The sequence below is a fragment of the Mesoplodon densirostris genome, chromosome 15 (assembly GCF_025265405.1).
Source record: "Mesoplodon densirostris isolate mMesDen1 chromosome 15, mMesDen1 primary haplotype, whole genome shotgun sequence".
NCBI lineage: Eukaryota > Metazoa > Chordata > Mammalia > Artiodactyla > Ziphiidae > Mesoplodon > Mesoplodon densirostris.
The window spans coordinates 21,720,535-21,736,370 of NC_082675.1; the positions used below are offsets into that span (position 1 = coordinate 21,720,535).

Genomic DNA, 15,836 nt, shown 5'->3' on the forward strand with positions numbered 1-15,836 from the left:
GTTTCCAGGGACACTCTCTCTGGGCATCTGTATGCTTCCGGGGGCTGGGGGGTGGGGCAGGTCTCAGGCTAGGACCCACCAGGGTCACAGTAGTGAGCAGTGGTTTCCTCACCTCCACAGAGCTGCCTTGGACAGACTGCGATCAACAAGCTCCCTGGGCTTCCCTGGTTGCGCAGTGGTTGAGAATCCGCCTGCTGATGCAGGGGACACGGGTTCGGGCCCCGGTCCGGGAGGATCCCACATGCTGCGGAGCGGCTGGGCCCGTGAGCCATGGCCGCTGAGCCTGCGCGTCCGGAGCCTGTGCTCCGCAATGGGAGAGGCCACAACAGTGAGAGGCCCGCGTACCGCAAAACAAAAACAAAACAAACAAACAAGCTCCCTGTGTGTGTTGCTTCTGTTTTTGCTACAACATTCACAGTGACCTACAGCGGCTCTCACAGGGGTGCACCTGCTCGGAGATCTGCACCTGCTCGGAGATCTGCACAAAGGTGCGCCATATTTCAGAGGAGCCGAGCGGTCAAGCTCCTTCCCTGAGTCGGGGGGACATTCCCGGACAACACAGCTGCCGCCGTGTGACTCTGCCAAGGCATGTCACTTCTGTGCTCCCCACTTTTCCTTGCTTGTAAAACGAAAGGGGTAGACTAAATGCCTTGCAGTCTCTTCTAGTTTTAAAAAATTAAAAATCTACTCACTCTAGGAAGCCATCAAAACTGCGGTGCCTCTTTTAACTGCTCCACTGGCCACAGCCCTAGAGCCCTCCCTGAGCTTGCCGGTGTCGGTGGCAAGGCCTGAGCACAGCCCTCCGGCGCTGCGATCTGTCTGGAAAGTTGGCGTCACCAATGCACGTCCCCGTGGTCGGGATTCAGAGTCACAGCCAAGCGGCTGCAGCCCCCTGGGCTCTGAACCCCGGGCCGGAGTGGTTGACAGGTGTGAGCGGATGTGTGGGATGGTCCGCTCCCTGCTGTCCTCCTTCCTGGCATTGTCGCCACGGCCCAGTGCATCCATCACACTGCGGAAGCACGGCCACGGGGTGGGGCCTCGGTGATGGCACTGCTCTGATTTCTGCGGACCCTTTCAGCCTGGCTGACTTCTCTCTGCCTGGGCAATCTGGACGCAGATGAGAGGATGGTGCTTTGACAGGGTGGAAACGTTTCCCTGTGGCAAGAGGGTGAGCCGCAGGAGGGGCTGCGCCCCTATTCAGGCTCCTGCCAAGCCTGCCACACCCACATCTCGCTCTCAGGACCCTAGGAGGTGGGGAGGTTCCTCTTCTACAGATCAGAGAGGCCAAGAGCCTGGACGAGGCTGCCGGCCAGAGCAGGGTCAGGCCTCCCACCTGCCGGGGAGGGAGGGGTTTTATTGTGTCCTCTCAGCATTCAGGGCACACTGAGAAACCTGCACTTGCCTCTGATCCCTGCCCTCCCTGCTGCTGGGTCCACAAAGGCGACGTTGACAGCGGGCGGCCTCTCCCAGATTTCGTGAGAGCAGGAAGGAGGGCCGGGCTCCCGGGACTCCCAGCTGCTCCGCCATGCGGCTCCAGCAGGGGGCGCTGGCTCGCTTTCCTTGAGGCCTCCGTTTATTGGCAGGGATCCCATCGGGCTAATTGACAGTCCAGCTCTCAGCAGAGAGGATTTTCTCACACCACATCGTGGTCTTTACCAGCTCATTCCTCAGATGTTTATTAATCTACTTCTGGAGAAATATTCGTTTTCTCTGCGGCTCGGCCATCTGTGTGGTAATGGGAAACGGAGGGACTGAGCACGCATCCAGGGAGACAGCAGGCAGGCAGGCAAGGGGGGAGCCGCCTGGTCTCTGCACCAGCAGGACACAGAGCTACGAGGTGATATGTGGAGCGCTCCCGAGCAGGGCAGAGGCATCGGGGTAGTTTATGTCTCCGGAATGATGACAAAAGCCAGGCGGTCTGGGTAGCACTTGCGGCTCATGAATCTCCCTGCAGGGATGAAGAGATCTATTCCCCAGGCAAGGGTTTTATAACTACCTGGGCCTGCAGAAGACCCTGTGTGCTGGGACTCGCTCGGGCTCACACGCTGACGCGCCCCACGCCGAGGCCCTGACTGGGGCAGGCGTGCGCCTATCGGGCATCCGGGGAGGCCGTGGGACACCTGGGGGATGTGCGCTTGGAAGTCTTGGCCCGAACTGCCACACTCAGCACAAGCTGGTTGCCCTGTCTGCTGAGGAGGGGAGTGAGGTCACGTGCAGTCAGTGTGTGGCGGGGGGGACCCAGGGGGACCCACCCCAACACACACACTGGTTTCTCAGCTTTCACAGTCAAAGACGGAGAGCGAGGAGAGCAGCACACATGGGGGAGCAGGGACTCAGCCCCCCTGAGGTGAGACTAAGGGAGGGGCCCCACCCAGGCTGAAGACCCCAGGGATGGTGGCAGCCAGCCTGGCCCAGAGATCCCGCCCGTCCGCCTGTCTCTCGGCGCAGAGGGAGGAGCCCAAACCTAAGCTTGGTGCATCCCAGAGATTCGCAAAGGACTTCCCAGGGCTCTGCATACACTTCCACCCAGAGGCGGGACTGGGAACAGGCCTCCCTTGTCTGAGGAGGCGCAGGGACCAGGCGGAATACAGGGGAGCAGCGAGGAAAGGGGCGTTTCATGAAAGCATGACAGGCGAGCTGACCGAGGAGCCCGCTTTGCTCTTCCAGGTGCTAAGAAGCAGGGATGCCTGCCTCGCAGGCTTCCCTCCTGCGCCTTGGAGGGTCTTCTCCTTTCCCACCTTTCCCGTGTCCTCCCCTCTGTGCTCAATTCCCCGCCAGGCACTCGGGTCCTTCCCATCTGACAGGGCTGCAGAGTGAGCTGAGCCAGGAGCACTCACTGGGGCACGTCTGGCATCTTTAGGGCAACTGGAGGGAGAGGACAGGAGAGAACCATGGGACAGGGGGCCTCTTCTGGGGTGGGCCAGGCCGGGCTGACCCGTGGCCATCACTGGAATCCTCCCACCAGGCAGGTCTCACCCGCACCCCCCGCACCTCCACTGTCACAGCTGAGTAAACAGAGACTCTAGGTTAAGCATCTCACCTAAGGCCCAGGTCATGGGCAGGGCCCTGCTGGCAATGCAGTCAGGCAACAGGGGGCTGGGGAGCCCAAGGCCCAGCGCTGCCATAGCGTCAGGCCCTGAACCCTCATCTGGAGTGCCCCGTCACCCAGGATGGCAGACGCTGCACTGAGCGCTGTACTCCAGGCTGTCTGCGCGCAGGGCGCACCCAGGTCAGGCTGTGCAGGGCCAGGAGAAGGAGGAGGCCTCCCGTCACAGTGCTGAGCTCGTTCTAGGGGCGGCTGCTTTGCCCAGGCACCTGGCTCCTCGCCTTCTCTGAGGCCTTTATCACATGTTTTCACTTTCCAGTGGCCAGTTCAGGAGGCTTCCTCTCTGTGCTCCCAGCAGCAGGGTCCCGGGCCTGGGGGGGATCCTGCCTCCACTCCTCGAGAGCCCCCCACCTTTCTCAGGGGGGCCTCCTGCCTCACAGCCAAGGAGCTGGGAGCAGCCCTGGCAGACAGAGCTGAGCTCCTGTTCCATGGGCACCTGCTGCCTGTGAAACCACTTGGGTTCCTTCCTTCCCACCCCCAGCCCTGACCTGGATGCTCCAAAATCCCCTCCGGGGCTCTGAACTGCGTCTTCTGAGGGAACAGGGGCTGGCTGGCCTGAGATTTGAACAAGTACCTGGGTTTTAAGGTACCAGTGGAAAGATTAATTGGCAAATCCATTATATTCAAGCAGCCAGAGATGCCTCAATTAAAAAAAAAAAAAAAAAGGACCCTGATAGTATTCAGTGACTCTCTGCCATGAACATCCTCACACGAAGGGTTGTCTCCTCAGGGAGATGAAGGCTGTCAAGTGCTGCATTTTAAGTGCTTATTCAATAAGCTGTCGGTGCTTTCTGCTTGCTCACCTACCTAATCACCGAGCGCCTGGCTCACTGCTCTGGTCCCTCCTCGGGAGGTGGGCTCAGGCAGAGACCCCTGCTCTTCCAGTGACACCAACTCCTCTCAAGCCCAGGGATGAATCTGGGCTGCACGAGGCTTCTCTTCTCTTGCTCTTGGTCTCCTCTGGGAATGGTGGGCAAGGGCTGTGACACACGTACCACCAAGGGGCCTGGGACTGCCCTCCTGCAGAAACCACGGCCGCTGCCCACTCTGCTCTTTGCTGCAATGTGCATGAGGCTCCATGGCCAAGCCTGGGGATGGTCGCCTTGGAAAAGCCTGATGCCCAGGCCAGCCTTGCACAGGCTTTGCCTGCTGACCCCATTCAGGGCCCAAGCTGGGCAGTCATGGAGGGACGGGCTTATTATGTGCTCAGGGATGGAGAGAAGAGGACCCTGTGTGTGGTGGCCTGCCCAGCTGATGCTAACACAGAAACCGCCTTTCCAAAGGGCCTTGCACCCATGGGTGATTTGTGGGTCCAAGCCTGTCCCCCCACAAACCCATGGAGTCTCACTCACTCGTTTATAAAGAACCCAGAGCTGTATTAGTCAGTGTTGTCCAAAGACAGAATGCACCGCCTCAGGAGGCGGTGAGCTCCCTCTCACTGGAGGAGTTCAAGCAAAGGCTGAGCGATCATCTGGCAGGAGCATTAGATGGGTGGGGATCTGGGAGCTAGAGCACTGTCTTGGGACATGGCCAGACTCAGATCCTAATGCTAGCTCTGTCGCTGAGCCCATGTGACCTGCCCATCGGGAAGGCACGCCTCTGTGCCACACTAGGCGTGGGCACCCAGACCACACCATGGCTGCCCCCCTCTTTGGTCCCACAGGATGGTGGTGCCTCCTTCTCTTCCTGCAGGACCCCCAGTCTTGGTCACTGACTCTCTTGGAGGACCCCAACCAGGCCAAGGAGGCTCACTTGCCGATTCGCCCACCCGGTCTTCTTTTGGGGGTGTGTGTGGCCGGGGTGCTAGCTGGAAGCTGCAAAGCTGAGGGAGGGCTCTGGCCCCCTCTCTAGAATGGGGAGCCCTGACACTTCGTTGCCCTCTGCTTTGGCTGTAGCCACTGATGTCTGGGCAACAGGAAAGCCCCTTTCTGCACCATATCACACATACTGCCATAAAGTGAAAAAGTAAAGACCTAGCACGCATGTTGCACCAGTGGTGGCAACAGAAGTCAGAACATTTCTATGGGATTCTGGTCCTAATTGATCCTGGCTGGGTGCACCTGCAATGCCAAGGCACAGCCCTAGGACCCAGAATCCGGGTGCAGCTGAAAGCCTGTCCTGCTCCCCTTCCTCTTTTCTGCAGCAAATGTGATCTGCTGACTGCCCCCAGGTTCACACACACACACACACACACACACACACACACACACACACACACACACACATGCACTGGCCTTCTAGCCCTCAGCATAACTTCCCAAGCATTCTGCAGGATGAGGGGTAGAGCCCTCTCTGGGGGCTGCTGCTTTGCCCAGTGGGGGCCCCCCAGGGTCAGGTGCTAAACGAGAGAAGACTGCTCATTTCCTCACTAGCAGTGCCTGCCCTGGGCTTGACATGCAACTGTGTTTTCTGCCAAAGTGCACAGGCAAGAAGAAAAATAGTGGTTGTGGAGACCTCAAGAACAAAGACCAAGCTAGCTGTGCAGTGGGGGGAGAGAGAGAGAGAGAAAGAGGGGGAGAAAGAGAATTCTAAGGCCAAGTCTCACTTGACTTGCCTCTGCTGCAGCAGCTTCATTGCCAAACCAGTCCAGCAAACTGCCTGGAACAAAAGAGCCAAGCAGCCCATGAATCACGGGGCTGGAGGGCCCTGCAGAGGGGAGCTGGTGCTGCTACGCACACGGCTGCTTCCACTTCACCTCTGTGGGCTCCAGGGACAAGCGCTCTGCCGTCCCAGCCAGTGACAAACCAGCCCACCTCCTGGTCACGAAAGGGCAGCAAGAAAGGCCTGCCTGGGACCCCACGCAGGGCAGGGCAGCACACAGGCCGGCAGGGCAGCTGGGAGGTGGGACCTGAAACCCAGCTTTGCACCTGCTGCAGGGGCAGGTCTTCACCCTCCCAGCCTGTGCATGCCCCTCAGCTGCGAGACTCGAGGATGGGCTGGAAGTTTGCAAGGGCCCACACCATCCTAACCAACAAGGATACCTTGGCCTCTGTGGGTCACTTGGCAGGATGGAGGCCAGAGACCCCTCTTCCTGGGCTTGTCGGGAAACAGCAGAGAGCACACAGCATGGCAACTGTCCTAGGCCTTTGGCTCCCTGCACTGAAGCTGAAAGAATGCAGCCTGTTTCCCCTCATCTGATCTGCCCTCAGAAGCCTCTAGAAGGTCAGGATTGGAAAGGTGAGCAGAGACCACTTCTAACCCCTTTGTTTTCCCGAGGGCAGGCCTGAGGCTTCGAGCAGGTCATGCACTGATGAGGGAGCTGGGCACAGAGCAGCCAGGCAGCGAGGCCCAGGCTCCCGTGCTGCAGGCCTTGCTGCCCCCTCCCAGCCTCAGGGCTGGCCTAGTCCTCAGCCTGGCCCTGGGCAGACCGCATTGTTTAAATGAACCAATGAACTAATCCATGGTATTGTGCTCACTGGACCTACCCCAGAGCTGCTCAGAAAGACAACAAATATTTTCCCAAAGGAAGCAACTCCATGATCCAAAATTCACACCACCTACCATCCAGGGGTGATAAGCTAGGATCCCGGGTACACCTGGTTTGACCCCTTTCTTGCCTTAGCACCCGAGGCCCTGGAGGAGGGGCTCCTGGCCACAGGCACGCCTGTGATCAGGCTGGCCATGGATGCCTGATGGCCTGCCGCTGGCTCTCTCTCTCTTGCGAGCAAAGGACATGAGGTGGGACAGGAAGAGAAAGGGCGGGTAAGGCTGCAACCCACAGTGGTCAACACCTGTTCCACAGGTACATACAAATTTCATCCCTTCTAAAGTCTATCCACCCACATTATCGTAAGAATCCAAGTTTCGCACTGTCCTTCACACCTAAAACAGCAGAAAGTCAGCACGAGTACATGTGCGTTAGGAAGCCTGTCATGTGCTGTTCATACATTAGCTCCTCAACTCCCATGTTAAGGAAACCCTGAAAAGTAGGAAGCTTGTTCCCACTTCAGCAACGAGGAAACAGGCTGACAGTGGTGAAGTCACCCGCCTAGGGTCCCACAGCTGGCACGTGGCAAGGCCAGACCTGAGCCCCAAGCTCTTCACGCCCTAGTTCACAACCATGGATCACAGCACCAGGCAGAGTCGAGAATCACCCGCCTCAGAGGCCGAGGAGCAGCGGCAGAGGGCGGAGCCGGGCCCAACCCTCCTCCCCGCGCCTGGTCCTGTCCCTCCACAAAATTAAAGCCACGAGGGGCACCTGCAAAGGGGGCAGGGCTGAAGAGGAAGCTGGGGGTGAACCAGACGGAGGTTCTGGCATCCTTTCAACCAAGTTGCCACTTCCTACAGACCCAGCTCCTGGCTCCCGTCCCATTCGGATCGCCCCTGGGAAAGTAAACACACGTTTGTCACCGTGACAGCACAATAATGAGAGGAAACCAGGGCCTGGAGTAGGAGCAGACGGGGCACACAATGCCCCCCAACACAGGGCAGTCCGGCAGAGGCCGCCTCCACCCAGAGCACAGTCACTCCCTCCTGGGTGCCTGGTTCAACCTGCTGCCCTTCGAAGGCAGGGACCTCAGAGAGTCTGGGGTGTCTTTCTGGAAAGGTCTCTCCAAATGTGACTCCCAGGTTGTTGCCAGGCAACCAAATGACAGCGGGACAGGTGCCCCTCAACCCCAACCTCCTGCCCCTGTTTATCTGGATGTAGCTCGGCTGTCACCCCCGGTGAAAAGGCCCAGGGGTATGCTGGTTGGCAATTTCAACCCTGACCCATCTCGGAGCCGCTGAGGTCTATCTGGTCAAGTAACGGGGAGATGGGGCCTGGGTCTGGACGGGCTCTCCCCCAGCAACGCTGGCATCCACTCTTCCGGGCCTCCCTCAGTCTCAGGCCAGGAAGGTCAACACAGGGGCCTGGCCGTGAGTTACTGGCAAAAGCTGGCAAAGAAGTATGTGAAGTCACTCTGTGTGGCTTCTGCCTGGTGTCCGGGAAATCAGCTCCAAGGTCACGGGAAGAAGCGGCCGACCGTCCCCTGGGCCTCCCGTCCCAGCCAAGGCGGACTGTCACATCAAGCCTGTTACCGCTTCCTCCCCTCACGCGGAGGGGCTGCTGTGACGCCCAGGCCCCGGGGAACCACGCTCGCTCCTGCAGACTCACATCCCAGCCAGAAGCCCAAGCAGCCAGAAGGAGCATCCCCCAAAAGCACGCTATCCACGCTGCCGGGCCGCCCTGCCTGGCACCAGCCCAGGAGGCAGGGCCACACATACCTGTTAAAGAGGTTGTTGCGGCGAACCATCCGTAGAAAGCCAGTGGGGTCGGTGACCGAGTTGAGCCTGTTGTTCATCTCCTCAAACTGCTGGTCCATGATGTCTCCGGCTTCACTCTCTGTCTCACTGCTGGCACAGGCCCTGTGGGGGAACGGCAGAGAAAGGGCGCTGAGCACTGCTGCAAGCCTGCTCCGAGGCCCCGTCAGTCCAGCAACCAGCGCAGCCCCGCACGGCACCTCCTGAGTCCCCTCCTGCTCCCCTCAGCCTACACCCTGCCCAGTTGTGTCGCACTCCGCTGGCTGCATTCCCTGTGAACCTGCTGCAGGAAAGGGCTGGTCCGGCACCCAGGCTGCACTCCCTGCATCCAGCGTGTGCCCAACACAGACCGGGTGCTCAACCACCACTTGCTGTGTCCTGACTGCCAGCCGGCCGCTCCGCCAGTGCAGAGCTTGGGTGAGTGTGCTGTGCGGCAGGAGCCCCAGTCCATTCCAGCCCAGAACCAGTAATTAAGCACCTACCTATGCCAGGCACCATGCCATGTGGGGGCACACACAGCCCCCAAAGGCATTTTTCCAGACGAGACAAACATGCACACAAGTGGCTGCAGTGCCAGGCAGAGGAGGACTTTGAAATGTAGGCTTGAGAAACGTTGCTGACTGGAGCCCATTTCCAAGCTCAGCATGAGGGTGTTATAATTTTTGAGTTAATAAATTCATATTTCCCCTGTGACAAGACTGTAAAAGAACATCTCACAATGGATTTTAAATAAATAGAGCCAAATAAGACGCAGCGTGTGAAGCTGCTTAGTAAACCTGAAGGCTCTAAGTTAACGTCAACCCTGGTGAGATGTCCATTTTATGTGTCAACTTGACTGGGCCCTGGGGTGCCCGGATATTCGGTGAAACGTTATCCTAGGTGTGGCTGTGAGGGCGTTTCTGAGAGGTTAACATTGGAACCTGTAGACTGAGGAAAGCAAACTGCCCTCCCCATGTGGGTGGGCCCCATTCAATCCACTGAGGGCCTGAATAGAACAAAAAGGGGGAGTAAGAGAGCACTCCCTGCCTGCCTACCTGCCTTCGAGCTGGGACACGGGTCTCCTCCCCCTTCAGATGTGGACAGATTGGAACTTACATCACCGGCTCTCCTGCGTGTCCAGCTCGCCCACGACAGATCTGGGACTTCTCAGCCTTCATAACGGTGTGAGCCAATTCCTCACAATAAACTTCCATGCATATGTCTGTGTGTGTGTGCACGCACGTGCCCTATCTGTTCCTCTGGAGAACCTGGCATCAGGCACCAGATTCCGACTCAGCCATGCTCCTTGCAGAAGGTCACGCAAACGTCCCATCACTGGGAGAGGATCCCAGGAGCCAGAGCCCCAGAGAAGTGTCAGGACTGGGGCAGTCTTCAAGGGCGGCAGAGAGGTATGATTTCTGAGCCAGCTGCTGTCCTTCGTCCCAGAACCACACCGATGGCTGGTAAAGGCATTAGCCTGCCTTTCTTCCCAGCCAGACAATCTGGACATGACCCTTCAAACCCAGCACAGTGCCCAGCATACAGCAGGTACACAAAGAGGAACTGCTGAACGAATGCCTATACTGGAGAGCATTTTACAACATGCAAAGTATTTTTACATAGATTTAATCCTATCTGTCCAACAAGCCTGTGAGGCAATTCTCGTCATCTCCACTTTATTTCTGAGGAGACTGAGGTCTGGAGAAGCTGAGGAACTTGGCCAAGGGGCACTAAGTGGTAGAGCCAGACCTGACCTCCTCGCCTCTCCCCCTCTAAGGCTCTAAGTGCAAGTCTCTCTTTGCTGGGGTTTGACTAGGGGAGAGAGGGGATGAATACAGGAAACAAAAGGAACCAGGAAACTTCCGAGCACCTAAACAAATCACCATGGCTTCCATCCTGTTGGAGAGCAGGAGCGAGATTTTATTCCTCTCGCCACCCAACGGGCGTCAGTCGACAGGGTGAGCAGCTGACGGCTTAAAATGCTCCCTTGGGAGCTGAGGGCCCTTCACAGAGACACTGGTAAATATCACTCAACAGGCTCTTCTGTCCAGGGACACATTTATCATCTGAACGCGACGGCCTGCTTGGAGCTGAGAAATCTGCCTGTCATTCGGTGCTTTGCAAAGGCGAGAAGAATTGACTGGAACCGGTATCGGCCTCCATTATCTTGCAGCTCCGCTTGTGCTGTCAGCTGCGGACTGAGCCCTCAGAATCTCATACTTAATGGGGTTGTTTCCTATTTCCTGACCCTTCAGAGTATTAACACTGAAGGGAAAAACAAACAGGCGATGTCACAGATAAGGGAATCTCCCATTTAAAAAACAAGCCTCATCTACACAGCAGGGATCTGAGAGACTTTCTAGAGATGGCATATCAGCTAGTCTGATGTCATTCACTTTGATCCAGCAAGGATTACTGAGCAGGACCTACGTGCAAGAACCACAAAGGCCAAACAGAAGAGAGCCTCACTACGCCTGCCTTCAAGGCACATACCATCCTGTATGACTAGTGACTACTGGCTAAGGTGGGTTAAGAAGGAGGCAGGAGGGTATCAGCGTATAGCCAAGAGAGGGAGGGCATAAGAGCTTTCCTGGAATTAGCTGCATCTGAGCAGCATCTGAAGGATACAACTTTGACAGGTAGAGGCTGGGGTGGTGGCTGGGAGTGGGGGAATGGAACAGTATGAGGAGGTGTGGAGATAAGACAGTGTGGGGACTCTCTGGGGCCCAGGGAATAGCCCAAGTGAGCTGGAGAAGAGGGAAAGAGTGGCAGAGAGGAAGGAGAGAGTGGTGGAAGGCCTTGAACTTGGAAGGCAGTAGAGAGCTGTCAGTCCAGGCCTCTAAGCAGGGCATAGTGGGCTCAGGGCTGCTGTCTGAGAGACAGTCAACTGGCCCAGACTGGAGAATGCCGATTACAAGGGAAGGAGAAAGTCAGGTGGCTATTACCAGCACCTACTCAGAAGCAGCCCTGAAGGCCCGGGGTCAAGCCCAGTGGGGACTGTTGGCCACTCACACCTACTAGAAACCCCATTCTCAGGAGTTACTACTGTGTTAATACATGAATGTGCCCTGGGCCTCAACACGCCAGGTGAGGCAAGCTTTCCACAAGCCCTCGGGCTCTGAGATCTGGGTAGTGGCTCCCTCCTCTGCCCCGAGCTCCCATCCCCTGTCTCCCTACAAATGGACAAGGCTGGCTGTAAACCCACCTTCCTGGTTCCTCCTCATTCTTTGCCCTCTATTATCACCAACAATGGTTCTGCTTGTCCTGTGGTTGGGCCGCCTATCTCATTAGTCTAGACCTGTGAACTAGGGTGGCAAGGCTGAGAGTGAGAAAGTGAGAATGAACAGGAGAAACATTACCAAACAGAGAACTTATCTTCCTGAAACTCATTGAAGGGAAAGGGTAAAAGACAACTAGCAGTTAATTTATGGCACACAGAGAAACTGAAAGTAGAAGCTAGTCTTCAGTGGAAGAGGAAGGGGTTCAGTTTGGACATGCTGAAAGTGCAGACAGGACACTGAGTTGGTGATGCCAAGTATGCAGATACTGATTCAATTATTTAGATGGTCTTCCTTCCAGAAGGGCTGGAGACTATTAGAAATCCTGGTGCTGAGGAGAGAGGTTGGGACCAACTGTTTGATATCTCATTCATTTATTCATTTAATAAATGTTATTAAGAATTTGTTATAAATATCCTGCTATACCACGCTCTGGTTCTAGGTAAAATGGAGTAAAAACACATTCCACCCCACCTTTCCGACTGAATACAACTATAAATTCTTGATGGGCTGCACAAAACAGGATATCTGAGGAATGTGAAAAGTAAACAATATCAGGCAAATGAGGGAGGAAGACCAGAATTCAAAGTGCCACCAAATCAGTACTGAGCTTCACATTCTTTGTCCCATCAGACAGGTCTCTCTGAAACCCCCAGATGTAGAAGCAGGAATCAGTGCGAACAGAGACCTCCAGGAGAAGCCCTCTGTTTCTGGCTCAGAGACACTACAGAAAATCTCCCATTTTTCTTATTCTTTCATTTCCGTTCTCATGTTCCAGGCCACAAACAAATCCTGTCAGTTGACCTACTCTAAAATAATTGCTAATGGAAGTCATTCAGATAGAACGGAAATGACACCAGAAAGAACTAGGAACATCAGGAAAGAAGGGAGAGTAACAGAAATATCAAATGTCTAAGTAGATATAATAGACTAGTCTTCTCCTAACACTGTCTGTTGGAGTTTTATTTATTTATTTTTATTTATATATATTTTTATAAATTTAGTTTTATTTTTTATTTATTTATTTTTGGCTGTGTTGGGTCTTCGTTGCCGTGTGCAGGCTCTCTCTAGTTGTGGTGAGCGGGGACTGCTCTTCATTGCGGTGCATGGGCTTTTCATTGTGGTGTTTTCTCTTGTTGTGGAGCATGGGCTGTAGGCGCATGGGCTGTAGGCGCATGGGCTTCAGTAGTTGTGGCACACGGGCTTCAGTAGTTGTGGCTTGCAGGCTCTAGAGTGTAGGCTCAGTAGTTTGGTGCATGGGCTTAGCTGCTCCGCGGCATGTGGGGTTTTCCCGGACCAGGGATCAAACCCATGTCCCCTGCACTGGCAGGCGGATTCTTAACCATTGCACCACCAGGGAAATCCCTGGAGTTTTAATGTAGGTAGATGTAGTATGTAAGACAAATACAAGATGGGGAGGGGTGCTGGTAAAGGTTCCCATATGGTGATAAGACTTTTATATTTCTCTTGAATTAATAAAGTATCAATAGTAAGTAAACTGCAGACTATAAAAAGTATATATATATTATAATCTCTAGAACAACTATTTAAAAAGCTATAAAAAGAAACATAGTCAAACACACAAGAGATAAATTAAGGGACTTCAAAAAAAAAGTTCAAATAACCCAGAATAAGGCAAGAAAGGGGAAACAGAGGAATGAAAAACAGAGACTCAAACGAAAAACAAATATTAATATGACATACATAAATCCACACATATCAATAATTATATTAAAAGTAAATGGTCTAAATACAGAGACTGACAGAATGGAATTAAAAACACAATCTAATTAAATACTTTTACAAGAAATTCTCTTCAAATATGATACAGGAAGGTTTATAGTAAAAGGATACAAAAAGATGTATCATGCAAATAGTATTCAAAACAAAGCTGGAGTGGTTACATTAATATCAAAGTAGACTTCAAAGCAAAGAAAATTACCAGGGATAAAGAGGGACATTACACACTGATAAAAGGGCCAATTCACCGGAACATAAAATGGTTCTCAATGTGTATTCACCTATCAGCAGAGCTTCAAAATACATGATGTAAAAACTGACAGAACTGAAAAGAGAGGTGCATAAATTGACAGGGATTTTAATACTCCTTTCTTAGTAGTTGACAGAACTGGTAGACAGAAAATCAACAAGATACAGAAGAACTGAACAATACCATCAACCAACTGAATATAATTGAAATTTAGAGAAAACTCCACCCAACAAAAGTAGAACACATATTCTTGTCAAATGCATGGAGAATATTCCTTAGAATAGACCATACCTTGGGTCATAAAACAATCTTAACAAATTTTAAATAATGCAAAATATGCCCTCTGACCACCATGGAATTAGATTTGAAAGCAAAAAAATGAAAGTTAACAGGAAAATCTCCCAACACTTGGAAACTAAACAACACACTTCTTAATAACTGTCAAAGAAGAAGCCTTAAGAGAAACTAGGAAAATATTTTGAACTGAACAAAACTGAAAATACAACATAAATTTGTGGGACATAGATAAAGCCTTAGAGATAAGTAAATAGCATTAAATGCTTATATTTAAAAAGGGCTGAAATGACAAGAAGGTGGGGATAGCAATACTCATATCAGACAAAACAGACTTTAAAACAAAAGCCATAAAGAAAGATAAAGAAAGACACTATATAATGACAAAAGGATCAATACAAGAAGGTGATATTACACTCATTAACATAAAGGCACCCAATATAGGAGCACCTAAATACATAAAATGAATACTAACAGACATAAAGGGAGAAGCTGATGGGAATACAATAACAGTAGGAGACTTCAACACCCCACTGACATCAATGGACAGATCTTTCAGACAGAAAATCAATAAGGCAACAGAGATCCTAAATGACACAATAGAACAGTTAGACTTAATTGATATTTTCAGGACATTACATCCAAAGGCACAGAATATACATTCTTTTCAAGCATACATGGAACATTCTCTAGGGTACACCACATACTAGAACACAAAACAAGCCTCAACAAATTTAAGAGGATAGAAATTATTTCAAGCATCTTTTGTGACCACAACGGCATGAAACTAGAGATCAACCACAGAGAGAAAAACAAGAAAAAAACGATTACATGGAGACTAAAAAACATGCTACTAAAAAACCAATGGGTGAAAGATGAAATCAAAGAGGAAATTTTAAAAATGCCTCAAGAGGGCTTCCCTGGTGGCGCAGTGGTTGAGAGTCCGCCTGCCGATGCAGGGGACACGGGTTCGTGCCCCGGTTTAGGAAGATCCCACATGCCGCGGAGCAGCTGGGTCCGTGCGCCATGGCCGCTGAGCCTGCGCATCTGGAGCCTGTGCTCCGCAACGGGAGAGGCCACAGCAGTGAGAAGCCCGCGTACCACCAAAAAAAAAAAAAAAAAATGCCTCAAGACAATAAACACACAACCATAAAAAATCTATGGGATGCAGCAAAAACGTCCTAGAGGTAAGTCCATAGTGATACAGGCCTTCCTCAAAAACAGAGAAAAATCTCAAATAACCTAACCTACCACCTAAAAGAATTAGAAAAAGAAGAACAAAACCTAACATCAGCAGAAGAAAAGAAATAATGAGAGGAAATAAATAAAATAGAGACAAAAATAACAATAGAAAAATCAATAAAACCAAGGTCTGGTTTTTTGAAAGGATAGACAAAATTGACAAACTTCTGGACCAACTCACCAAGAAGAAAAGAGAGAGGACCCAAATAAACAAAATAAGAAATGAAAAAGGATAAATAACCAATACCTCAGAAATACAAAGAAGCATAAAAACAATTATATGAACAATTATATGCCAAAAATTTGGACAATCTAAAAGAAATGGACAAGTTTCTAGAAACATACAGCCCACCAAAAGTGAATCAAGAAGAAATAGATACTCTGAACTGACCAATCACTAGAAGGGAAATAGAATCTGTAATTAAAAAGAAAAAAACTTCCCTGCAAACAAAAGTTCAGGACCAGATGGCTTCACTGGGGAATTCTGCCAAACATACAAAGAACTTATACCCATCCTTCTCAAATTCTTCCAAAAGACTGAAGAGGAGGGAACATTCCCAAAGTCATTCTACGAAGCCAACAATCACCCTGATACCAAAACCAGACAAAGACACTACCAAAAAAGAAAGTTATAGGCCAATATCTTTGATGTATAGATGCAAAAATCCACAACAAAATATTAGCAAACCAAATCCAACAACACACA

The 15,836-nt window shown here is 52.1% G+C and overlaps 1 protein-coding gene across 3 annotated transcripts in view; it reads right to left on the bottom strand.

Annotated features, from left to right (window-relative positions):
* TTC28 (tetratricopeptide repeat domain 28) overlaps window positions 1–15,836 on the bottom strand; it is a 598,643-nt gene that overhangs the window by 30,318 nt on the left and 552,489 nt on the right. For all 3 annotated transcript variants that reach the window (XM_060119074.1, XM_060119076.1, XM_060119075.1), the window contains one exon: window positions 8,312–8,452. In XM_060119074.1, coding sequence (XP_059975057.1) covers window positions 8,312–8,452 — 141 coding nt within the window. The remainder of the gene's footprint in view (window positions 1–8,311; window positions 8,453–15,836) is intronic.